Source organism: Charadrius vociferus, unplaced genomic scaffold (assembly GCF_000708025.1).
Source record: "Charadrius vociferus isolate BGI_N301 unplaced genomic scaffold, ASM70802v2 scaffold259, whole genome shotgun sequence".
Taxonomy (NCBI): Eukaryota; Metazoa; Chordata; class Aves; order Charadriiformes; family Charadriidae; genus Charadrius; species Charadrius vociferus.
In genome coordinates this window covers 6,156,311-6,171,167 of record NW_009661368.1, presented here as the reverse complement: position 1 = coordinate 6,171,167, position 14,857 = coordinate 6,156,311, and the positions used below count along the sequence as shown (strand labels likewise).

Genomic DNA, 14,857 nt, shown 5'->3' with positions numbered 1-14,857 from the left:
TGTATAGCTTGTAAGCATAAGTCAGATCATCCTGAATGCAGGACATCACTGCACAGCCAGGGGCTGGTCAAGCTCAGAGAGATGGTTTTAAGGCTCAAGTTTCAGTAATGGTTTCTTAACTGATTTCCATAGATCCCTTCATTAGTTTTATACACAATGCTACAGGAATTATGGTACGTATGTGTAAAACTATGCATTAGATTGAATAATGGAGGTCATGGCAACAGGCAAGTCTTTGTGTTTTAACTCCTGGCTTTAGCGGTCCCATGGCCATCAAGGTCACAGGTTTGGGTGCCCTTCCTTTCATGTGTGTCTTGATCATGAAGAATGGCATTGAAACTCCTATAGACTTAGGAATCTCAAGTGCCTTGGGGAGGGTAAGTCACCCCCTTTAAATTTTTTACACATTTGACAAAAGTCGGGTATGGAAAATCGGAAGCCCTACTTTTCTGATGAGGTATGAAATGGCATTGATGCAAGAATAGCAAGGCTATAACGAAGCCTCAATATAATGATCTGCTAGATTCTATTATACTGATGACCTAGAAAACCATTTATGAAATAGCCCATCTTGTCAAGTGTCCTTGATTTTCAGGGACATTTCTCATTTTGCGTCAAGCATTCCCTTTGTCCCAGCTCCATCTGGCATCCATGGCCTGGGATTTACATGGCAGCAGATAATTGAAAGTAGCATTCATGTGCTGTTTTCTAAAACACCCCCTTACCTGAGGCTTTTAAATGGAGAGTGCTCACAACCATGGTGCCTCACGTTCCAGCTTCGTGTTCCAGCCTTTTCTCCTCTGGTTTTGCCTTCTGTCCTGTGGCATATTAGAGGATTCATCAAGGTAATTTCTGAAAGGCAAATTGCAAAACTTCATGAAAACTCTGTGTTTCCCTAAAGAGTTCAAAAGCCAAAATCTCGCTTCGAGATATATATTTTTGCTCTGTGTATTTTGAGTTTCAGGTACAAAATTTGGTACTGCAGATATCTTTTGGTATTTTACAACACCGTTAAGGTGCACGTTGCAGTAAAAGCACAGTTTAAAAAAAATAGTGTTTTGATGTCTGTTTTTAAAAAGAAACTTGCAGAACATGATGCTCCCTTGTATTTCGTATTGTAAGGTGCCAGGTGAGCCAGTCAAGAGAAAGCAATCATGAAGATGTGTGATGATGAAAGACAGTATTTTCATTTTTGTGACGGGCAAGCCAAGGACCAAACAACCTTTATGTTTGCATAAACATAAATTCTCTCTTTCTCTACATATATATAAACAAGGTTAAATGCCAGGCTCTGATGTAGAATATTTTAAGTTTTGCTGTGTTTTCCCATTGCTCTGCCTGGAGGAACTGTGTTCGTTTTGCTTCCATACTCATAGAGTCATAATCCCCTACTGTCTTTTTTTTTTCCCTAATAGTTTTTCCCTTTTATTTTCTTCCCGCAGCCTGCCCCACCATCAGCTCCACTGAAGGCTCTGTGCGAGGTACAGTAGCATATCAAGCCCCAGCGGTGCCGGGCTGTGAATGGGAAAACACTGCTTGGTCTCGGCTTTTGAGAAATGTGCAAGAGCTGAGCAGGGGGGAAATGGTTTCCCTGCCCTGAGGGAAAGGGGAGAAGTCTGAGAACTGAAATAGAAAAATATCTTTTATGAGGTAGAAGAATATTCTGCACTCACTGAATTGGTATGCCCCTGCTGTTCCTCCAGCTCCCGCTCTCGGCTGTTGGTGCTTAACACCGGGATTTTCACTGCCCTTAAGGAAGCTAGGCTTCAAACGGCTGTTGAATTTCAAGAGGATTTCAGTTCCTAACTCATATAGGCTCCTTAAGAAAAACTCTCAGTGTGTCACCGAGATCACTTTGGCATCCTCTAGAGGAGGGATGGATACCCAAAGAGCTCTCTGCAGCCAGGCTCTATGGACTTCGCTAGGGTAGCAAGTTCCCATTTCTCCTGTCCGTGCCGGCACCCCATTCATGCTGTTGGAGTTGCTGAATGTATTTGTTATTTTATAAGCAGAACTAATTGTTTTCTAAGTGATATCACCTCCTTCCCAGAGGGCTTTGTGATATGGGTGAGACTGAGAAACTGACTTCAGTTCTTAGCTCTGCTGTTACTCCGTGGGTGAGTCACTTCATCTCTGCTCCGCTCCCATCCCTGACCCTCGCAGCTCACGGGGATGTACATCCCTGCCCGGGATGCTCTCGGCGCTGTTGCTCTGTCTATGGATGCAGAGGCCAAAGAAATCACATCGTAGAGCCACAACAAATGTTGGCCTCTTCTTCTCTTCCTTGACAGAGGTGGCAGGAGTGGCCATTTCCTTAGCAGCTCGCTGAAAGCATTACATGGCAGATTCAGAATGTGACAATAATATGAGCAGATTACAATATGTTCATAATTGTGACTCAAGCTTTATTTTCAGCCTTTACACTAGAATATTTCCTGCATGTTTTAAAGGAAGTTCCAGTGCCAGAAGCTCCATATCAGAGATAAACGGCTCTCAAGTAGGTCATTTCCTTTGGCAAACTCCCTAGAACTGCTGGAAAACGAAAAAGAAAAAAAAAATTATAAAGCACCCTGGACCAACCCCCAGGCATAATTAAAAACTCAAGCCAAGAAACTGCGGAAGATTGTAAACGGTGAAGGGGCGAGGGAATCCAGACTGAAAGGACGTGTGGTAATGAAGTTGTAGCCTTTCCATTTGCTAGAGAACAAGCTATCTCCTTCATCCCAGCCTGCTGCAAACTCAGATAAACTAAAAAAAGAATCCCAATTGCAAGATCTTGTCTTACTGAACAGAAAACTGAAATGAGAAAATGTCTGGGAGCTTTAATGATGAGCTGGGAGAGTGAGATGAAGCTGCACGAGCCAGGGAGGCGATGTCGCAGATGTCAGGGGAGAATCTGTAGACCGCATGAGACAGGTCACCCCTGGGTGTCTCATGAAAACAGAGAGAAATGGAATGCTCATAATTTAAAGTCCTTTCCTAATTTTTCTGACTTTTACATATAAGGCATTTCAGAGCAGAAATAATTCTCTTACCCTGCTAGCAACTACTGGACTGATTCCATGTCTTTTGAAGATAATTTTTTGCATCTAGTTGAGAAGGAGAAATTGTTGGAGTAACTTCTTTCTCATTTGTTTTTCATTCTGGAGATTTGAAAACACAATTGTGAAAGTCTCCATCTGTAGTCTGCTCTTCTCCAAGAGGAGAAGATTACAGCAAATGTGTGCAAAGGGTACAGACACAAACTATTTTCCTTGGCTGCCACTTGTGGAGAACACTCCACGTTTCTAGTGAGTTTGCACAAACTTGCTGATGTCCGTGTTGCTATGGCACTTTCTTCTATTGCCTTCTCCATGCCAGTGAGACACTAATTCTACCTGCTCTGCAATCACACTTTTGTACGCTCTCTTCTAACCACTTATTTTTCTGTTTTTCTTTCTCTGTTCCAGGATTTGATATGATGGAAGCTTTTGGCTTGGTAGAGAAGGAATACGCCTCCATTAAAGGTGTAGCTATGGAACCATTCGTATTCAGCGGTTCCCGTACCTTCACCCTGTTCAGAGACACTCAGCTCACCCAGAGGACCAGGTGGGAGCGGAGCCGTGACCGGCGTCATCCTCGTCAGTCTCGTGCATACACAGTAGCTATGCTCACAGCAAAGGCAGATCACTGGTTTGTGCATGAATGATGCGGCCCCCCCGGCAACTTCAAAATGAAATGATAGAGATGATGAGCTAAATCAAAGCATAGGTAGACTGAAAAGAATGCCAGAGTGTTTTTCCTTAATGTATGGAGAAAGTAACCTCTGACTTTCCTCAAGATGATTACAGAATATGTCACGCAGAAGTGAAAGGGACACAATAGGGGTATGCATTATATTTTTTGTGCTGCCAAACATTTTCCCAGTGAGGTTTATCCTTTTTACAAAAATGCTTTTTCCAGCAGCGTTAGTTGCTATGATGGACGTAAGGATCATGTTATGTATGGACACTGCACCATTCTTTAGGCATTCTGTCCACAACCACGTACACTTCGGCGATGGTAGCTTGAGGTCACATTTCCATCTTCAATCCCTTCTCCCAGCATCTCTGGGTTGGAGACAGATCTTTGCTCTAGAAAATGTTTGTCTCATAGCTGCTGTCTGCAGCTTGGCCCTTATTGATGAGAGGGAATAACCACTGGCTCTGGGTTGTGACCTGACCCTGTTTCATTGCGTGTGAGGCTTCTCCACAGGGTCCCAAGTAGGCCAGGCAGCTCCCATGACCTCACTCATTTTTTATGATTATAAATCAGGAATGATCTGACTTCTGACATTCGGCGCTACTTTGTTTAAAACCTAATTACTGAGGCACTGCCTCAGTTTAATCTTAGTTAAAGAAGCAAAGCTTCTTAGAGTAAACAGAGTGGGGGAGATTCAGAGAACCCTTTGGTTTAAATACTCAGAAAATTATGGGCAAATCCCTTTGTTCAGCTGGGCCATATGCCTTTCAAGGACATTACTCCTTCAGAAACAGAGAGACAAATAAGAACTTGACATTACTTATGAATCACTCCTGAAAAGATGCTTGATGAGTTGTGTATACGCCCATGCAAATGTGTCCTGTTTCAGATTACAGATGTATTTCAGGCATAACCAATTTCACCTTTCTCGTTGCCTTCTGTCCTCTCGCTGCTGCTGCTGCCCGGCGTGCCCTGACGGGTTTGGCAGCGGCTGCAGAGGGAGTGGGTGGTGCCATCCCTGATGGGCATCGCTGCGTGGCCACGGGTGCCAGCTCTGAGCCCAAATTTTGCAGCTGGGACCCGGGGACCCGGAGGGGGCATTTCTGTGGGCTCTGTGCTAATCCCTGAAGGACACTTACACTAATTTCTGCCAAGGCTTAAACTTTTATCCCGCGCTACATGATGACCGTTCCTCCTTCTTGAAGAGGAGACTTGGGGGAGTGTTTTGGAGCCTGGCAGGGTTGTTTTGTCAGCTACAGCTGGGCTCTGTTTTGAAAAGCATTAAGGCTGCACTGGCTATGTCTTGGCATTCCCCAAGGCATCTCTTGCCCTGATGGACTGACACCGACTGCTCCCCCTGGCACGAGGGGAAGGCCCTCGGGAGTGCATCACTCAGCACAGGCTTCAACAGCCTGAGAGTGATACACAAAACAGGGGTCAGGCTCTCTCCTGGTGTATCATGTTCAGCTCCCTGGGGTGAAGCTTTTCCAGGACACCCTGCCCAAGAAAGACGATGGGGGAGCCCTGTCTGTAGGATGTTGCCTGCTGGGTCTTGCTGTTTTAAGACACCAACAGAGGCTCGGTTTGTCTCGTTCCAGAGATGTCCACCTCTTTGCCATCCCACCGGAGCACACCATCAGCATCCTCCTGCGCCTGCTGCCCGAGACGCCCAAGGAGCCCTTCGCCGTGTGGCAAATAACAGACGAGGACTTCCAGCCCCTCCTTGGTGTTAACCTTGACCGTAAGGTTCCTTATTAAATACATTAAATTCAGGTATTTGCATACATTTCGGTGAGCAGCAGAACTCATTTTAGTACTCAGAAATTTTTAATGTTTTAATGTTCTTGTTATACAGTGACAGTTTTTGGGAAGCTTTGTTGTTGTGGCCAACTTTGCATTTTAAATGCTTCCTAGCGCAATTAAAAGTCATGCTTCCATTTTTATTCTACTTGTATCATATTCTTTATTTTTACATATTTCCTTTCGCGCAATTAAAAGTCATGCTTCCATTTTGTATCATGCTTCCTACTTGTATCATATTCTTTATTTTTAGATATTTCCTTTTCCACTGCTCAGATGTATTTCATGATAACATACAAAGTCTTTCACCATATTTAGGACTATTTATTTACTATTGTTCAGTATGTGGGTGAAATCAATTTCTCTTTTAATTCTAAGCTGTTATTTGTCCTATTTTCCCTGTAGCCAGTAAGAAATCCTTGACCTATTTCAATCACGACTACAAGGCTGATTTACAGGAAGTCTCCTTTGACCAGCAGGAAGTGAAGAAGATATTCTATGGGAGCTTTCATAAGGTTCTTATCACGAGAGGGAGCAATGTGGCTCATGGTCTCACTGCAGTCTGAGAGTATAATGCCATCAACGTGTATTGTTCAAAGTGAGGAGTGATTGTACAACTGCTTTGCATCCAGATTGCTAGGGAACTGGCAAACTTATTTGATATGTTGAAGTTTATGGTTGTGAAGAATTAAGGTTTTTCCCATGTTCAAAATATGATTTCCACTTACTGATTTTTTTCCTTTCCCCCTAGAAACTTTAAAGCTGAGGGGGTTTTAGGTCTTAACAATCAGGAAAAATTGAAAAATCAAATATTTTTTTTAATTTTGGGATTTTGGTGACCATTTAGTGCTGAAAGGAAGGGAAAAACAAATCCAGCCTTATGAGAAAGCCACCATATCACTTGTAGCAGAGTGGTTTTGGCCATCTATGTCCTCAGAGCAAAGGTATGCCGCCCAAATGAGCAGCGAGCACTTTCTATCAGTATCTGTAGGCAGCTTCATTATTCAGCTAGTTCTGAAAACTGAATTATTTAATACTACAACTCCAGAAAGGCTTCTCCCAAGGAGAGGTGAGGGCAACGTCGGGGAAAAGTGCAGTGTTGCACAGCAGACACAGCAACTTATTCCCGAGCCCCCTTGAGCCACTCGCTCATTAAAACCGCACCGCTAGTAACAGCAGCAGTCTGGGAATAGGGCAGAAGGCATTACTGTCTTTAAAAGACCCCCCCATCCCGTCCTGGGGCTCCAACCCGCCTCTTTCCGTCTGCTGCCCAGGTGCGCGTGGCCGTGAGCCACTTCAAGATCACGCTCTATCTGGACTGTAAGAAAATAGCAGAGAAACCCATCAACACGGTTGGCAGCATCTCCACCGCCGGCTTCATCATGCTGGGAAAAGTGACAAGGACCAGAGGACCCAGGAGCGGGTCTGCCCCGGTGAGTCCCCAGTGGCGCGTGCCGTTGGAGAGCGGGGAGGCTTCAGTTTGGAGCTGGCTGGGGTGGGCAGATGGAGAGGAGTGCCATCTCGCATCATTCTCGCTCCCAGTGCCTCCAAACGCTGCTGTGACGCACGACCGTGTCCTGATCCCGCTGATCTCTGCGATTTTAATGAGCTTTCCGAGCACGGTGTTTCGCCCCCTCGCCTCCCACCTCTGCTTGAGGTCTGTGATCAGAGGCGGCAGCGTGAGCCTGTCCCGGAGGTGCCTTCAGCTGGCTGCGTCCTCTGGGGACTGGGAAAGCACAGATCCCGCGCTAAGATGCTGAAGCAGATGGGGGGGGGTTGGGAATTATGTCTGCCAGGGAAGATTGAGCGCATCAGCCCCCACTGCGGGATATCAGGCAATGCTGGTGGCTGAAGGAAACAAGGTTCGCTGCACCTCGGTCTCCAGCACGTTTGGGCTCACCTATCTGCACGCAAACGAGAGGAAAAGAGTCTTCAGTATAGAGGCTCTTTGCCAGCTGCTACTTGAAAAAAAATAGCCAACCCAAACACTCGGTGCCAGCCCTGCGGGTACGTCCTTACTGCATCGCACAGCGCTGCGGAGAGCCTGCTCCCTGCAAGAGGAAAGAATAAGGACAAGTGCGAACTCGGTGTCATGTCCTGTGACAGCCCCATGCACCATCCGCAGGGCAAAACCACCCGTGTATGCCATCACCTGGCAGTCTGTTGCCAGACTTACTCCACAAAACAGGAGTGTTAAATATGTGCAGAATAAGGGGCGAGTTCATCCCTCCCGACGTGTTAGTGGGACTGTAGAAAATCATTCACGACTTACGTGAAGATTTTACTCCTCGGCTCTGCTTTTAGATATAGCAGTCCAGGGGAAAACAGTTGATTTATAACTTCCTTTGCCCCAAATCGGTGCAGTAAAAACAGTTTGTCCCATAAGCCTCCCCAACTGCAAAGAGGGAAGCAAAGGTCTGGGATATACCAGGAAAAAGCAGACATCGGAATTGCCTGTAAGGTATCAAACCAGGGGACAGTGCTATTCAAGCAGTATTTACTTATTTCCTAAATATGTTCTGTGGCAATTTGATCGCAAGCCTGTGGCCAACAAGGCAGGGGTCTGTGCTTTTCTTGTTCCTCCCAAATTCTCCCTGCCAGCCAGATACAGCTGAGTACCGAACAGCTTCCTGCTGTCCCTACTCCCACTGCCTTTCAAGCCCAGCAAAGCTTCATGTCTTCCACGGCTCTGCTGCCCTTGAGAAGACAGAGTGTCTCATTACTGGTTATTGTGGAACCTTATTTAATTTAAGATAACTTCAAATGCTGCTTGATCTACGGGGCTCATCTATATCTGTATGCTGCATGTCACACTCCCTGGGCTGTGCAGCGCGCTCGTTGTTAAATGCGTGGAGTGGAAGAAAAAAAAAGAGACGAGAAATGGTGTCAAGGAAAGCAAAAATATCTCTGCCTCATTATTTTGGTTTGGCTTTCTGCAGCGTGTGCTCCTTTGTTCATCGGAACGGGAAGATGTGGCAGTTGTGAAGGGTGTGGTGTGAGAGACAGGTTGGGGGTTCTTGGGAGGGGACCACATCTGTCCTGGGAAACGCTGCTGCCACTTTTACTCTTATCTCCATGCCCCTAAGGGGAGCAAAGCAAAGTTTGCTTTCGCATTTTGGTGATGCTGAAGCCCAATTACTTGAGATCCTGCCCACTGTTGCAGGACTGTGAGTAAATTGGACGCTTGGCTTTTGCTGGTGTGAAGCTGCCTGTTGACGTACTTGGCAAGACGCAGAGACCTGAGGGCTTGTAAAACCCTCAGCGGCCAGGGGTACTCTTCATGTTGTGGCTTTTTTGGGGACAGTTATATTTGGGACCACATGGAGGACTCCTGTCAAATCATTACTGAAGATTATTTTTAGCACTTGAATGTCATGAGATTTGGTGATGAACTGCGTGTGCTAATGCTACTTTCTTGTCAAACCCTCTTTTTCCACAGTTCCAGCTGCAGTCTTTGCAGATCGTGTGCAGCAGCGTAGGGGCAGAGGAAGACAGATGCTGTGATCTCCCTGCACTGGTAAGACAAGAGGGACCAGTCTGCTAATTGACGTGAAGCTGGGGGTGATGGAACAAGTCCATGGCACTGAAATGTCACCACAAATAGTTTTGATAGACTCAAGAGGGAAACCACTTTTTTTTTCCTTTTCTTTTGGGAATAATATCTATGTGTTTGTTAGTGAAGTGAACAAAATAGTGTTTGCCTCAAAAGGAAAGAGATCTCCAAATCCCGGTGCAGCGCATATCCCTCCTGTCATGAACTCATCTGTGACAGCAGCCCTGACAGTCCTACGGCTTTGCTGCCACCTCAGCCCTGAGTCACAACTTTTCCTTTCAAGTTTTCTTTTCAATGCAGAAAGTTGCTTTGTCGGGTGTAAAAATGCTTGGCAAGGAGAAAATTATCTTCCAGCATGTTACGCAAATTTCAGGCAGGGCTGGTTCATATTTTTTGTCTAAACTTGTTATTTGATAGAAAAATAAAGAATGTTACCTGGGATCCATCCTACACAGCTGCTCATGCCACTTTGGATTGCTTTCATTTCAGAGGGACGAAGAGACCTGCCCTTCCTTAGCTCCTGCCTGCTCTTGTACTTCTGGCCGCCCGGGCTTGCCAGGACCTCCAGGGCCTCCTGTAAGTTCACCCTTCCACACAGTACATTGCATGCACTGGTGTTGCTTCATGTGGTTTGGGCATGCCAGGCACGAGGATAACGCTGCTGGGGCTCCACGAGGTTTTAGAATCATAGAATCGTCTAGGTTGGAAGGGACCTTGAAGATCGTTGAGTCCAACCATTAACCTAACACTGCCAAGTCCACCACTAAGCCATGTCCCGCAGCACCACGTCTACCCGTCTTTTGAATGTCTCCAGGGATGGCGACTCCACCATGTCCCTGGACAGCCTGTTCCAGTGTTTGATAACCCTTTTGGTGAAGAAATTTTTCCTAATATCCATCCTAAACCTCCCCTGGCACAACTTGAGTCTGTTTCCGTTCATCCTATCTCAGGGAGCTTTGATGTCCTCCTTGTGCCAGGGCAAGGCTGAGAGGTATCCTTGAGGTTTCGGATGTTGATGAAATGGGGAGATGGTGAGTTGGCAACGCAACAGCTGCAGTTGGGAACAGGCTGAGCGGTTCCTGGTGCCATGTTAATCCTCTTAGGAGAGGAGGACGGGTCACCCTTGGTGCCTGCAGAGATTTCATGGATCAGAGGCTCTGAAACTCTTTGTAAATGAAAAAAACCCACCACAAAACCTTCGTATCTGGTTTCTGTGTTAAGTGGGAGGCGTATAACTGTCTGTGTGGGTGGGCAGTGTAAGGAGAAGGGGGAGACTGCAATTCTGACTGTCCCCAAAGCTCTCTCTTTACAGTGAATGTGACCTGCAAGAAAACCCTGAAGGAAATGGGAGGGAAATTATAACAGTCATTACGTGTGTAACATGCTCAGGGATAAAGGGCAAATGCAATATCTTGCCCTGTCCATTATGGACGCAGGAGAGTCAGCATGGACTTAAATTGCAGGAGGGAATATTCCAGTTAAACACTGGGAAGCAGCTAGCAAAACCTTTGCATTTTGGGAATTTGGGGAAAAACATTTTGTTTGCACAAGGCATCCGAAACATGACAGCGAGTCCAGAGCACCCCATTTCAACTACTCCGGGTGCTTTACTCCAGGAAAATAACCATTAAAAAAACATTGGCCTCCTTGCTCAAGTGAAAAGGTTTCAGATCACCCCTTGCGTTACTGTGGTTTAACTGTGAATTCAGTTCCACACTTTGCAAGGAAGAGTGTCTCGTTGCAGAGTAATTACGTGCTCATTCCGGTGGAAGTTTAATTACATAGCGCACTCCACTATCAGAGTTTGCTTCAATATCCTAAGTGCATAATTACCAGCTTGCATTGCCCTGTGGTTTAAACATCTCCGCAGTACAACTCTTTAAAGAGCAGGACTCTTTTAAGCATTAGAGAAAATACGGTTTTGACACATAACCTTATCCTCACACCACTAAACCCTTGGTAATTTGCTGCAGTTACAAGAGCACTCATTGCTATTTTTAAAACTCCAGTTCACAAGACTGTGTCCCACCTTGTGTTTATCGCTGTCCTTAATGAGTGTTTTTGGGCAGGTCCAGCTGACTTCTGAAATGAGCTTCTGGGCACTTCTGAAAGCACCTTTCCCAAAGCTCCCTGCCCGTCCTTCTTAACTGAAGTCTATTGGGTTTTTTTAGATTCAAGAATAGAAACTTTCAGATTAGGCTGTCAAATGTTCACATGATATTGGTTCGTGCCAGGAGATTGGTTTTATCTCTCCATCCAGCAGTTATGAAGATGCAGAGCTAAGCAAGGTCTCCCCAGTGCTGGTGGCTCTCCCCAATCTCAGCGTGTGTCTGTTCTCTTGGGGTGATATAAAAACCAACATAGTCCCAAAGGGTTGTAGATGTGAGCACCTCTTCCTTTTCTTCTCAAGTGTGTTCCCGTGTTCATATGTGACGTTGTCTCAGCATGGTGCTGGGGGAGCTGGAGGGAGGAGGTGGAACAGGTTGGAAGTTCATCTCTCCCTGCTGGCGGTGAGTGCACCCATCGCCTGCAACGGAGGGGCTGTGCCATTCCTCTCTTCTCCCCTCTTCCATATTTGCTGGATGACTTGATTCGTTTTCCTCTTCTCTCCATTTGCTGTGGGCTCTCTGGGGCAGGAAACATCTTTCACTGTGCACAGCAAAGGGCACCAACTTCTGTCCCCTAGGCTCCTGGTAACACTGCAAGGAAGATTATGATATTCATAACAGTACTTTTGTGTCCTACTGGCAGGGCAGCCCTGGGAGGAGAGGACCGCAAGGAGAGCAGGGGGAACCAGGACCCAAGGTGAGTCTTGATACGCAGCACTACCACCGGCTTTGTTTGCTTCAGGCTGTGTCGGAGGCACGATGCAGGAGTGCGGAGTCCTCAGTGCAGCTGGATGTGTTCATTCCTGGTCTGCATTGGACTCCGTAGGCTGGGGACTGTCTCACTGCACCAAGCAGAGCCCAGAGCCTAAAGGACTGACACATTGAGGAAGATGGCATCACTTATTATTAATTAAATGCTCAGTTGGGCTTTGGAAATTGAGATGATAAGCCTGATTGCACTGAATTAATGCAATGTATGTGGTCAGCAATGTTCTCTGAAAGCAGCCTTGCTGGAAAATGGTCAGTCTTTGTGCTGGGCTTGTTCTGGCTGCCAAGACTCCAAACCAGACAGATTGGTACTGCTCTGAGGAAGAGCAGCGTGAGGAGCGAAGCAGAGCAAGACCCACACAAAGCCTTCAGCAGCAGCCCCAAGGTGAGCCTAGGGAATGGATGGATCTGAATCCCCAAACCCTGAGGACTGGAGCAAGCCCTGGTGCAAGTGTTCACCCCTCCACCGATCAACACAGGGCAGACCCAGACCAGCCCATTGGTCCCCTTCTTTGGGATAACGCCTGGGAAAGCAGCATGGTTACAGGGGGAAGATCTTGGGGAAGGAATAAGAATCGATGCAGATCTCCGACATGGGTCAAGGAACATTTCCCTTTGCTCTCTGGCCACCTTGAGTTACAGGAGTAACCCGCTGCTTGGGAAGGTGAATCGTGCTTTCCATGAAAGATGCCCCGAAACCTTGGACCTAAAAGGCAAAGGCAGCTGAGGTTACTGGAGATCCCCTCACTGTCCTGACTTCATCTTGATTCCTGTAGACGGTTCACGCTGACCCAGTTCATGCAGTGCAGCCACATGGACAGCAGGCGCTAATTGCTTTCTTTCCTTGTGTTTGATTTCTTGTCTTTGGTTTTAGGGTGAACCAGGCCCCCCTGGACAAGTAGGGCCAGAGGGTCCTAGTGGCCAGCAAGGCTCTCCAGGTTCCCAAGGAATCACGGTTCAGGGTCCTGTGGTATGTGGTCTCTTCAATGGCCTTTTTTGTCACTTGCTTTTTGCATTTAGAACATGTTTGAGAAATGGGTGTCTCAATAAAGCCCCCAAAATGTGATCTATGTGTTTACATCATCCTTACTAACAGCTGGTCAGCTGCACTAGAGACAGGAATATTTTTTCATGCTGACGAGGCCCTGCACTTAGTCATCCTGGCAAAAGACTGCTTTTGTCCAGACTCTCCCTAATGTGCCTTTAATGAGAAGAGCCCAGTGGAGTATTCAGGCGTTTTCCTTTGCAATGATCAGCATTGCTTGGCAAGGAGGAGAGGTGGGGGCTGCTGTGTGCGTGTCTGGGATGACAGAATCCCCATGGACATGCTGTGGCTGTAAAGTAGCCTGTAGCACCGTAGAGAGCAGGAGCAACCTGGGACACGGATGTGGAGCAGCAGGATGCTGTTTGCCTCAGAGGATGCTGCAGTGTGCGTAACTGTGTCCTTCTGTTTTAACTCAAGGGACCACCAGGAATTAAAGGAGAGAAAGGAGACACTGGAAGTCCTGGCATGCAGGTAATGGTAGAAACCGTTCCTTCTAATTGTCTCAAAGATTTGCCCGTTTTCCTCAGTAACTACTTTAAGCAGGATTGGAAAGCTGTAGAGTTGTTACTGTTGTCTGCTTGGAAAATGTCTTTAATTTTGGAGTGTCATCACTTTTCCAAGGGAAACTGAGTCAGTTGGTGTCAGAAAGAAAGACCTATCTGGAAGCTAGATATAATGGAATTAAAGGTGGGATAACAGTGATTGGTCCGTTTAATGAATAACTCTGTTTCTTCTTCCATCTTTTTCTTATGTCCCCTGTTGCAAGATGAATTAGGCAATGATAATCAGATGCCGACTTTACCCAGCAATTCTGATTTACAGGGCATTCCTGGTGTGCAGGCAGCACCAGGCAGGGATGGTCTTCAAGGTGCAAAGGTAAAATACCTCACCTCTGAGTTTCTGTGCACGGGTGCCTAAAATCCTGCTTGAGCGTACCAGCAGAGATCCAAAACATCCAGCTCTCCTAATGCACTCAGTACATAAGTGAAAAGTCTTTTCACAAAGCCAAAGGGATTGGGGGAAAAAAAACAAAACAAAAAAAAAAGGGGTCATCTTAGGTTTGGCGAAATTTAACCAGGTGTCACCCTTCTTGCCTGCATGGCAGATGCATTTTTTGCCCATTCCTAGCAAGCTCCTGTTAAAAGCAGCACATGGGAAAACCACCTCACTGCTTACTAAGTCTCTTTGAATCCTCTCATTAATAAATGACTGGATTTGGCTTTGCAGGGGGTGAGGGGACTAGAAGGCACAGCTGGGCCTCCAGGACCTCCTGGACCAAGGGTGAGTACTCCCTATGAGTGATGCATATCGAAATCTCTGCACCAGCAGGGGCTGGGGGTTTCTGCTGAGTGTCTGTCACCCAGAGGTGCCAGTGCAAAACCCCTCCTCGGGCAATACCTGGCACATCGTGCCGATGTCCACTTTCCCCGCCACTATCAGCATAAGAAGAAAAACCCTTGGCTTCTTCTGGCAAGTTCTGGAGAAACTTTCACCCAGCAAGGAGATGCTTTTGCCATTTTTGCTTTCCTGGTGCTACTGTTTTTCAGCTGTTGGTTGAGTTTGAGGTATATGGGTTCGTTAGACTGAAATCAGCAGGAGCTGGAGGATGCAGGCAGGTGTGAAAGGATTCCCTCCCACCCCCATTTCCATTATCTGCCACCAGGGCTGTATGTAGATAGGTGTATCTACACTCTGTTGTGCCCAGGGTAGCAGAACCTTAAGAAGATCTGTTCATTTACATCCATCTGCTAATTTGAAGGTACCATAACCCTTTCAAGTTTTGTGAAACAGGTGCGCTTCGCTTTACATGGGAAACAGAACCAAATTTGGGTTTAGATGATGGGTGGTGGGCCTGATAGTTGC

General features: G+C 46.6%; 1 protein-coding gene across 1 annotated transcript in view; it reads left to right on the top strand.

Moving 5' to 3' along the window:
* Nucleotides 1–14,857, top strand: part of COL20A1 (collagen, type XX, alpha 1) — a 48,869-nt gene that overhangs the window by 26,515 nt on the left and 7,497 nt on the right. Inside the window, exons 21-32 of the mRNA XM_009893575.1 lie at nucleotides 1,443–1,481; nucleotides 3,450–3,588; nucleotides 5,319–5,461; nucleotides 5,926–6,035; nucleotides 6,795–6,953; nucleotides 8,960–9,037; nucleotides 9,563–9,649; nucleotides 11,825–11,878; nucleotides 12,824–12,919; nucleotides 13,412–13,465; nucleotides 13,817–13,870; nucleotides 14,222–14,275. Coding sequence (XP_009891877.1) covers nucleotides 1,443–1,481; nucleotides 3,450–3,588; nucleotides 5,319–5,461; nucleotides 5,926–6,035; nucleotides 6,795–6,953; nucleotides 8,960–9,037; nucleotides 9,563–9,649; nucleotides 11,825–11,878; nucleotides 12,824–12,919; nucleotides 13,412–13,465; nucleotides 13,817–13,870; nucleotides 14,222–14,275 — 1,067 coding nt within the window. The remainder of the gene's footprint in view (nucleotides 1–1,442; nucleotides 1,482–3,449; nucleotides 3,589–5,318; nucleotides 5,462–5,925; nucleotides 6,036–6,794; nucleotides 6,954–8,959; nucleotides 9,038–9,562; nucleotides 9,650–11,824; nucleotides 11,879–12,823; nucleotides 12,920–13,411; nucleotides 13,466–13,816; nucleotides 13,871–14,221; nucleotides 14,276–14,857) is intronic.